The 10385-nt window shown below is 37.9% G+C and overlaps 1 protein-coding gene across 3 annotated transcripts in view; it reads right to left on the bottom strand.

The window, feature by feature from the left end:
- Nucleotides 1–238: 238 nt before the first annotated feature.
- The window catches only part of LOC122091464 (probable transmembrane GTPase FZO-like, chloroplastic), a 13812-nt gene continuing 3665 nt past the window's right edge, over nucleotides 239–10385 (bottom strand). For 2 of the 3 annotated variants that reach the window (XM_042661432.1, XM_042661434.1), the window contains exons 4-11: nucleotides 8780–8977; nucleotides 8301–8432; nucleotides 7279–7365; nucleotides 6589–7005; nucleotides 6263–6430; nucleotides 4681–4908; nucleotides 4453–4568; nucleotides 239–823 (exon numbers count right to left, since the gene is read on the bottom strand). In XM_042661432.1, the coding sequence (XP_042517366.1) occupies nucleotides 541–823; nucleotides 4453–4568; nucleotides 4681–4908; nucleotides 6263–6430; nucleotides 6589–7005; nucleotides 7279–7365; nucleotides 8301–8432; nucleotides 8780–8977 (1629 nt within the window). In that variant the 3' untranslated portion in view covers nucleotides 239–540. The remainder of the gene's footprint in view (nucleotides 824–4452; nucleotides 4569–4680; nucleotides 4909–6262; nucleotides 6431–6588; nucleotides 7006–7278; nucleotides 7366–8300; nucleotides 8433–8779; nucleotides 8978–10385) is intronic. The other variant, XM_042661433.1, reaches the window with a different exon arrangement.

Below are 10385 nucleotides of genomic sequence, written 5' to 3'. Positions count from 1 at the left end.
AAAAAAAAAACTGTAGTCATTTTAAGGACATACGATAGGAAGGCATAATTATGAGGCACCAACTTGCTTCAAGAAAAGAACTTTGAAGCAATTTGAAGATTAGACTTTAAAAACATCAATCAGATTAATTAAACCAGCATTGATACTATCATGCAGTATAGACAAAAGAAGGGATACAAGTCAACTATGCAAACCAATTGGATTCTTGAAAATGTTTGTAGAGTAGGACAGCATAAAATATTGGAACAGAACTTGGTGCTTTCCATTATATATCAAATACATTTACAAAAAATAGATCTTAACACATAGCCAGTTGCTAAGTATGTTGTCACAGTTAAAAAATAACATCCAAACAAAACTTGACACCTCCATTTGATACATCATATACACATTACACATGCTTTATTAAATAGAGATGCCATTGAAACTGCTTGCCTCCATTTAGCATCCATAGCCAAATATGGAAGTCCAAACACATGATAAAAAGGGAGCTGACACTGCGACATTTGCATGCTTGTGCAATGCTGAAACAAAATGATCTCAAGATACACGAAGGTTTTGGATTTCGATCCGTAATGATTTCATTTTTTTCTCAACGCTTGTTAGTTCCCCTTGAATCTGCACAAATTTGTTTAGCCTATGTTGTGCCTCATCCTGGTAAGGCTTACTGATGAATTTGACCAAGCTTTCCAAATTCTCAACAGTCTGCAACAAATCCTTCTGCATAGCTTCTTCGAGTTCATGTGCCAAGGCATCTGCTGTCCTTTTCACCTTGTCAACCATTGCCTTTCGACGGGCAGGGAAATTTGAAATTGCTATCAAACTAATAAACAGAGAGGTTAAATCAGATCCCTAACAATGACATTGACCAAAACTAGATGGAAACTCTGTTTAGTCTATTTTACATTAAAGAATAACATGAAATTATATTTTGTACAAGGATCCTGGTGGATTGTGAGCAATTGTATAGCATCTGGATGTGCAGGTTGCTTTATTGGCCTACAATAATTAAATTATACTAATATACTTATCTTTAAACAAAAAGAATATAATGCTGCAGTTTTTTAGGGAGTAGGCGTCTATGGCAGATCATGGTATTGAAATTCCATGGACAGGTAGACCAAATGTCTCCTACTCACATGTCAAGTTTCAATCCAATCACAGATGTCCACATAGCAAAACAAAGCATGAAAAAATTCAGGACTACCAATATGCATGGGACACAAGGGGTGCATGGACAGATACAAAAGAAAATGGGTGAATGATTGAATTTGAGGATTTCCCTAGATATCCAAAGGTCAGAATTTCCAAATCACTCTTCCACATGGCACAATATCTGTGCCCATCCACCAATTTTTTTTCATGGGTAGCCAACCAAATCAGTTTTCACCCTGTTTTAATGCTTTCCCAAGTCAGGTTCAGCATCCATTTATCGTCGGAGATACAATTAGTAGTGCTGCTCTACATCTTTACTCCAGAAAAGGGCATACCCAGTGCACAAGGCTCCTGTCATTGTAGGGTCTAGCCGTCTAGGGAGGGTCATAATGTATGCAACCTTACTCCCACTTTGCAAAGAGGGTTTCCCGACTGGAACCCGCAACCACTAGGTTGCCACGGAACAACCTTACCGTTGCAATGAGTAAACTGTACATGTTTAGACCTTGATATTTTAAAGATTGGCCAGTCACATGTCCAGTTCTAACTTCTTATACAACAGCTGAGCAGTACACTAGCATAGAAAACAAATTCTGATCACTTGATGGTATTCTTGTAATCCTACATCTCCAAAAAAAAAAAATCTCGTGATATTCATGACAACCATTTTTTTAAATCAGCAGCACAACAAAGAATAAGGAGATAAATAAAATGATAAAACAACCGCAGAAAAATAAGAGAGTTGCAATTCAAGTCAATATGCTTCCTATGATGCAGGTTAATAACCAAAATAGGCTTTGTTTTATTAGGAAAAAGCCTAGGGTTGGGTTGTATATGTGTTGGGCCTTCAGTCTATGTGGTTCAGAGTGTATTGGGCCACTTTTATGGGTTTAAAAGAGAGGCTCTAAGATTAAGTACGGAATTACTAGTTAGTTTCCTTTTTTCATTAGTTTCCTTTTTAATTGGGCATTGACGGGGTTATTTAGTTTCTAAATCCAGTTTATTTAGTTTCTAATTTCAGTACTTTTAATTCCTAGTTTCTATTTCCAATTTTAGTAACTAGAGGATCTTCTATTTTGTAAGTTTCTATTTCAGTTTTTGGAAATTAAAGTTAGTTTCTATTTTATGTAACCCCCATCATTATTATACAAAAGAAGAGGAGGCTCCTAAGCCAAAAACGATTTGATTTTGAAAAACAAGAACTTGCTGCTGGTCGCTGCCATGCATCTACTTGATTTTCTGTGTCTGATCACAAAACAAGGGGCCGGTGTTTGATCCAGTTGACACTGCGGCGAGAAGTCCGAGTGGATTTTTATTATTTCTGGTTTCTCTTATTGTGGATATCTTCTTTAATTTCCCAAGTAAGTAATCTAAACTTTCTGCAGAATTATTCTGGGTTCAGAATCTCTGTTTCTCTTCCACCGACCAGTACTGTTCTAATCATCCAGCCATCTTATGGCTTTAAGCTTCTGGTCGAGTGTTACCCTGGCTGTGTGGAAGACTCGATCCCATTTATAGAGTATTCTGACCATGGATCTGTTAGTTGTTGTAATTATTCCTATTCTGGCCGATTGAAGTTTTCTGCCCAGAATTGCCGTCTAATCTGTGTTGAATGTTGATGTTGATTGCTGCCTTTATTCTCCGATGGACTGGACCTTCTAATTACTAATTTGAGTTGATTATATACTCCTTAATATTCTGCTATAGAATTTCCTGAAGTTGTTGGGATCGACTGCAAGGTTTCAGAACCCGCTGTCCAGAATTGAGTTCTGGTTTGGTTTATTTGTTCCTGTGGTGTCTTGTTTCTGATTGTGCCTTATTCAGTAATCTATACCTGCTGCTGCTTAGTCTACTTGCTGGTATAATCTCTGTTTTCAGAAATTCCAGATTCTGGGTTTGAAAATTCTGGTTTTCAATGACTGTTGACTGATTACTTCTGGACTGTTGTTGCTGTTTAATATTGGATGATTATTGGTTGTTCTTGGGTCTAAAATTTCATGCAGTTTGGGTCTAGTTTGACTTATCAAATCTAGTCCTACATTATCCTATCAGTGAGATTTTAATTGTAACCGATCTATGGCACTTGCCTCGTCGTGAAATTCCCAGTACACATGAATTCCCAATATGGTGCATAGGGCATAGGCCCCCAAGCAACTCACAATTTACTAGCATGGGATGCATTGAATATTTTCTTGTCAGGTGTATTTTCATTTTGTCCCTGTTTCACTTCATTTCCAAGTGCATTTGGTTTCATTCCATGCAGGAAAACCAGCTAAAAGAGAAATTTCATGAGAATATCAATTGTAGTCCTGCATGACTTATCAATAGAGAAAAAGAAAAAAATTATTAATAGTTATGCATGTGCATGTATTTCCTCTTTTTTTTTTTTTTTTTTGTTCTTTTTTCAGAACCATGGTCTCACAGTCAAGACAGGGTTGAACAAGAACTCGTCTCTTTTCGGCTCTGCTCCAGTCCAATTTTGAAAACTACAGAACAAATCATTGGCACTATCCCATTACCACCCTCTTTTACAATAAACACCCCCATCATAGCTTCTGTACATGGCAATAATGGTACTTATTACTTCTAATTAAACTTGTATACATAGACAAAAGGGCCAGCTACCCAAAGCTAAAGAATTGGTGAAAGCCCTCAAGACTTCAGTAGACGTTCCCTGCTCCTAAGGTTAGCATAAGCCCCATCAGTGGACTTCTCGTAGTAGATATAAAAGAGCATAAAATATAATTGCAAGGGCAACTGTATATTGAACAGTCAATTATAGCATAGGAAAATGAGGGTTTGTTTTGTCCAGTGAGGAAAAACTCCATTCACTGTTTATTGGGCATACAAGGGTTGAATTTATACTCATGTTAGTAGGACTTTAAAGTCAAGTGGTGAAAAGACCTTTTACATTTTTATTAACTCTCTTTTTGAAAAAGGGCTGACATGCCCGTGAGATGCACATCTTTGGCTCGAGGCATAAAGGTTGCAATAGAAGGATGAGGCATACAATCCACCCGACACTTCAGAGTTGAGACTTGAACCTTGACCTGTTTGGGCTACCAGGGATTATAGCATGAACGCTTTTATAATAGAATTGACGGTGGATTATAGGACTAACTATATTAGCCTTGCTAACACCCAACTGAACAGTGCAGCAAGTTTAGAGAAGGGTGAAAATGAATTAGATGGTCAAACTTGAAGACATTCAATAGTTAAAAGATATTCTGAACTTTAAACGAAAAAGAGAAAAATGAAAAGATCCAATGAAAAACCAAAAGAAGAAAGGCTCGTTACCCGCCAGCAGAACAAAGGCCTAGAGCCAGAAGATCTTCCAATGTGGTTGGTAGCACTGATGTTAGAAGGGAAGCAGATAAACCAGCTGCACCAAGTCCTCCAAAAGTTCCCAAAACCTCAAAATTGAAAGAAACATGAAATTTGACCATTAAGTTGACCAGTTTATCACTCACTGGTAGAAAGATTTGTCAAAATATTTATGCCTTCGTATATGAATCTGAGACTTACCACTTCACGGATTTCTTGCTCAAAAAGTTTTGCAGCAGCACTAGCACTGAAGTCCTCTACCACTTTTAGGCTGAGCTCCTCACCTTTCTTCAGCAATTTGTGAGTTTCCGATACCTGGTTGTGTGGGGAGACGAATGAAGGCCATCTTTTCTCAAAATATTCCCCGTAGAGCCTCCCTTCATGAATATTATTTGATTGCAACCACACCAAATATTCTCCAAGTAGTTTCTATAAGCCAAACCATTTTTTTTTTTTTTTGGGGGGGGGGGTGGGGGGGAGAAGTATCGTGTCAGAGAATTTGCAAGGCCTCATTCAGAATACATGATCAATCAAGGTAACAACATGTTAATAAAAGTATGCAAACTGAAAGCATAAAAAACAGCAAACAGATCCTGATCAGCTTGTCATGCCCTAAGAACCAGAACAATGGGATAAGTACTAGATTGTACTGAGAGAGAACGCATTCTAGGTTTATAACAACTTTTATACTACCCAGTTAATAACCAACAGCTACATGATTCCGAGGATTTTTCCTACACTACTTTGAAGATGAAAAATGACTCTCAGAGGTGTTTTTTCATTTTTCAATATATGTACACTTAGCCTTCGTCAAGGAACCCTCACAAATGTCACTAATACAGATAAAATTTTGTAGTAAAAGAAGAAAATGCATCATGGATTTCTATGGCAAAAAAGTATGTTAACTGTTCCCAAAAGAATTTCTTAGACAGTTTCCTAGATTAGCACTAGAGAATTAGGTGAGGGTAATTCTGACTTTTCCTGCATAGAGATTGTGAGATTTTAATAGATCCTTCATAGAGGTTAGGTACTTAGGAAAGGACATTCAAATTCAAAAAGAAGGCAGCTTAGAGTAAAAATTTAAACTTTTGGGCACCAAAACCAGGCACCCCTCAGTGCTTTTCCCTCATAGATTTGACCAGTAAAGGCATAATCAATTCCCATGAGTGTGCAAAAACTCTTAAATTTCAAGGCCCATAGAAGGCACCATGACATATTTACTGAAAAAAAGAAGGCACCGGCATGTTATTTGGTTTCACTGCAGGCAGATAGTTTACCATGAGATCACAAGAAAGCTGAATTACCTACATTAATAAAACAACCAATATGGAACACAAGTACCAAGGACCTTAAGATAATACAGAAACAAAATACCTCAGGCACACTTTGCATATACCAGTTAAGAGGAGGAAAAATGACTCTTGTTAAGTCATCTGATTGAGCAAATTCAATACGCCTTATTTGGGCTGGATGGAAGGAAGGGGTAGCCATCATTTGGTGGAGCAGGACGAGGTTTGGAACATAAATCTGAAGGTTATCTAAAAGCTAAGGACTTTAACAAAGTCTCTACCCTCATAAATGGCTATTGATATCTTGAGAGGATGATCATGCCATTTGGAGGAAAGTGAGAGAGCCACTTATATCTATGACCGATGAGTTGTTAAATCAGGCTTTTCAATACAAAATACCATGACTATAAAAACGCCAAATAACACGCAGAAGCATCGGTACTTCTTGGAGATTAATTTCTCGAATTCTAGTTAGCTTAGGATCAAGAACTTACCTTTGCATCAAAGAGTGCAGGGCTAATGATTTCGTCTTGAATACTCCAGGTTGCGGGCAGTGAAGCAATTTTCTCTCCTTTGAAAATGTAGGAGGCAACAAGATCAAGATTTGATAATTGAAGAGTAGATTCTATAAGCTTCAGAACACGGGCTTTTGCATTATCAACCTGCACATTAGATACAGGTGAATACAGGTGAATTAACATAACTCATTTTTCACAAAGGACCTTGGAGTTACAAACTTACAATGGAAGAGGCACTGATGTAAAGAATCTAACAATAACATAGTTTTACAACTATCAATTTGACTTCAGTACTAACATACCAGTGATAAAGTCTGTCTCCTCCAAGAAAGACTCTCACTTTCCAGCTTCATTGCATAAACTTGAACTCCAGTAATGATTTTATTTACTGAGACTAAATCCTGATTGGCAGATTCACAGCTTTGTCTGGCAAGTTCATCACAAGTAGATAGTAGTCGGTCTGCAATGCTAATTGGTGTTTCAAGCTTAAGCTTCATTCTTTCCATCCCGTTATTTGTTGAACCATCTAAAAAGCTAAACAAGAACTTTTCGAGTTCATAGAAACTATTGGTTCTCCAATCAGATTCCTTTTCAACATCTGAAGGACCAGAAAGTTTTGCTTCAAGTGCAGCCCGGGCAGATACAGGATATAATGTCACATGTTCTGTATTCAACAGCTTCTGAGCATTACCCTTAATGAATGCAATGGCTTCCTCAAACTGACACCCAATCACAGAGAAAGGATGAGCAAAACATAGCAATTTTATAGGAAGCAACAAATCAAAGAAATGACTCCATAAAGAACAAAATCCTTCCAGATCATGGTCCCAGTGCTGGGAATATGCATTGTTAAACCTTGCTAGATTTAAAAAGAAATGGGGTCAAACCTCTGAAGGGCCTGGACAAACCCATTTGACTTTTTTTTAAGTTTCTGAAAGTGTACATCCTCAGGGGAGAGAGAGAGAGAGAGAGAAGTGCTGCAAAACCCCTACCTCACTGGTAGTCTGATAGATATCAGATTTATTCAATACAAAAACAACTTTTTTCTTCCACTGCTGAATATAACGAAGAAAAGCAACCTGATAAGTGCAATGCATGACAATTAAATTAGTATCTTGAAGAGACAAAGGGGAAGAAAGATTTCTATACTTTGAAACACAATAGCATGATCTGTCTCCAGCTTAAAAAGCCTGAGAAAGAATAGAAGAGCATCCACAAAGAAAGAAACTAGAAAGCTATAGGGGAAGATGAATAAGAAAAGGCCATGGAGGGAAGGGGGAGAGAGGGAGAAATAAAGAGACCTCTGTGCTGCCGCCAGATAATTTAGGACAGCAGGGAAACAGTCAGGCAAGAAGGTTGGAGATGAAGCTTTGTGCACACACACAAAACTGAAAAAAGATGTTGCTTGGTTCATCTCATGGAGGACCTAAAATCAAGAATCTCTAGGATCAGGAACAAGAGAGCAGCAACCCCTACCAAGTTCCTAACAGACAAAAACCCTCAAAATGAGTAGAATTAGGTTTACTACTACTCCCCTAACAAAAAACCCTAAATTGAGTATGAATAAAGGGTTGCAATGTACAAAGAACCAGCGCAAAGGACCAGAGACTGAACACAACTTGATACCAAGTAAACAATAGTCAAAAGCAATCACAAAATACTCTTTTACATTAAGACAAAGATGAATCAAAGCGACCGTGAAATAGCGCAAATAAGAATGCATAGGAAAGCAATAATTTAGATAAAACATCTGACGTACAAGAATGAAACTATTTTGTCACTCTCATCCTTAATCACAGTCAACAACAAGCATTTCGGTTACCAGGCCATGAGAAGCCCTATTGTGTGATTAAAAATTTAGCTAACTTCTGGCCACAATGGACAGGGATGAGTGCTTCAAATATCACAACACATGAAACTACTGCTTTCTAGCACTTTAACAAACTGCGTACCACAGTTGTAGAGAACCTTGCCAATGCCACCTGAAAAGTGCAACTCGTCAAATGATTCTTACCTCGCTTTCAGTTAATGGCCGATCAGCAGAAATGACAAAAAGAATCAAATCGGCACGTGGCACAAATTCTTCAGTAAGGCGTTGTTGCCTTTGGAGAATCACATTAGTTCCTGGTGTATCAACAAGGTTCATCTGCTTCACAAAGAGATTACAAAAGGTTAACCCTATCAAGCAAAGTCATCAACACAGGAAAAATTTAATATGAAGTTTTAGATCATTAAATGCAACAAGTAAGGCATGGAACTTTGCACGAATCTAGTATGCAGCAAGAAAATGAAGACAACGTATTCCCAACCATGTCCTCTAGGGGCACAAAATAAGAGATAAAATAACAGAACGACATTACTACATTAGAAAGGGCATACTGTAAGCTCTTGCATAAAATTATAGTGGCTACGTAGTCATCCAAGTTTTGCACAGACAAATAAATAAATGAACATTTCACAATTATTGTATTTGGAATGCGAAAGTGGGCTTACTTCTTTAAGAATTTTAGCAGGCAGGGAGCATACGAACAGTCCATCTGGCTGCCTTTCACAATGTTCTTGCCCATGAGAGTCCAACTCAGAATAGCGTAACAAAGTGATCTCATTAGTTGTAGGAACAACTCCTTCTTTTAGATACCTTCGTCCAAGGAGCGCATTAATAAAAGTAGATTTACCAGAGTTAAATTCGCCCTAAAATATCAAAGAAGATGATATGAGAAAAGAGGATAACAGAAAGTAGTAACATTTAGAAATGTTCCAGGCCATAGAGTACAGAAGAGTCTAAGAATGACAGTCATGTATTTCCGATATCTTCACACACATTAAAAGTATAAATCCTAACAGCTAGTATTGGATCCAATCAAAGTATACCAAAGAATAGGAACTGTGGGAAGTAAATCCACCACATGTCCACATCAGCATGCATGCAGTTCAGAAATTTTCACACAAGATTTCTTTTTTTTTTTTTTTTTTTTTTTGGGGGGGGGGGGTGGGTGTGGTGGGGGGAGGGAGGGCGGCGGGTAGTATGGCATTCCATGCAAGATGTTTACATGTAACTTAAGGTCATGCCATGATCAAGAATGTTCAAGTGATACTTAAATCTCATAACATATCCTTCCTAAACTGCAAATGGTTATTTAGCAAGTAGACAGTATTGCAAAGATGCATCAATGAGAAAACCAAAGCTAAAAGAGTTTGTTTACCCAGCACAACTTGCCATCCTATTTCAAGTAGACATTATCACAAAGATGCATCAATGAGAAAACCAAAGCTCAATGAGTATGTTTACACAACACAACTTGCCATCCTATTTTGTGTATATAAAATAGGTGGAAGGTTTCGTGCATGTCCACAAACCGGACCCTATTATGACCATGCTCCTTTTTTGCTTAAGGTGTTTATCATTGTCAGAAACTACCCAGTACACGAGGCCCCCGCTACCATAGGGTCTGGGAGAGGTAAGTGCACGCAGCCTTACCCTCTGCTAGAAGAGGCTGTTTCCAAGTTTTGAACCTGTGACCAACATGTTGCAATAGTGCAACTTACCCGTTGTGCCACAGGCTCGCCCTATCATTGTTAGAAATTGGGGACAATTTATTATAACAAGTTGTATAGAGATTTAGAGGAGTAAAAATAGCTTTAGTCTCCTGTGTTGTCACTAGGCATGAGTAGTTAAAGCCTATGTTAGTTTAAAAGGACGTGAATTTAATCATTGCAAATAAACACTATTATTGAAACTTGAAAGAAATTTATGCCCATCTGGAGGAATTTTAGCAAGGGTTTATCATTTATGTTCATGGTCACAGGCATATTTTAGTAGGGTCATTATACTATGGGAAAATGATAGGTATGCTAGCGTAGTACCTAGGAATAAGGTATACTAGCGTGATTTTAACCGTTAGATGAAACATAAAAAATCTGATCCATTCATGTGGCGAGGTCTTACAAAACCTTTCCAATACCGCTGCTCCATGGTACTACTCCTCCAATCAGCCCCTTCTCCGGCCAGTGTGCTTGGAGCATCACCGTCGTCGGCAACGATCCTTTTTTTTTTTCTTTGGTAGATACTGTTGTCTGCAAATCGATAGGACAAAAAAAA

This window comes from Macadamia integrifolia, chromosome 10 (assembly GCF_013358625.1).
Source record: "Macadamia integrifolia cultivar HAES 741 chromosome 10, SCU_Mint_v3, whole genome shotgun sequence".
NCBI classification, from domain to species: Eukaryota; Viridiplantae; Streptophyta; class Magnoliopsida; order Proteales; family Proteaceae; genus Macadamia; species Macadamia integrifolia.
The sequence above is the reverse complement of the archived record's forward strand: the minus strand, read 5'-3'. Positions and strand labels throughout refer to the sequence as shown.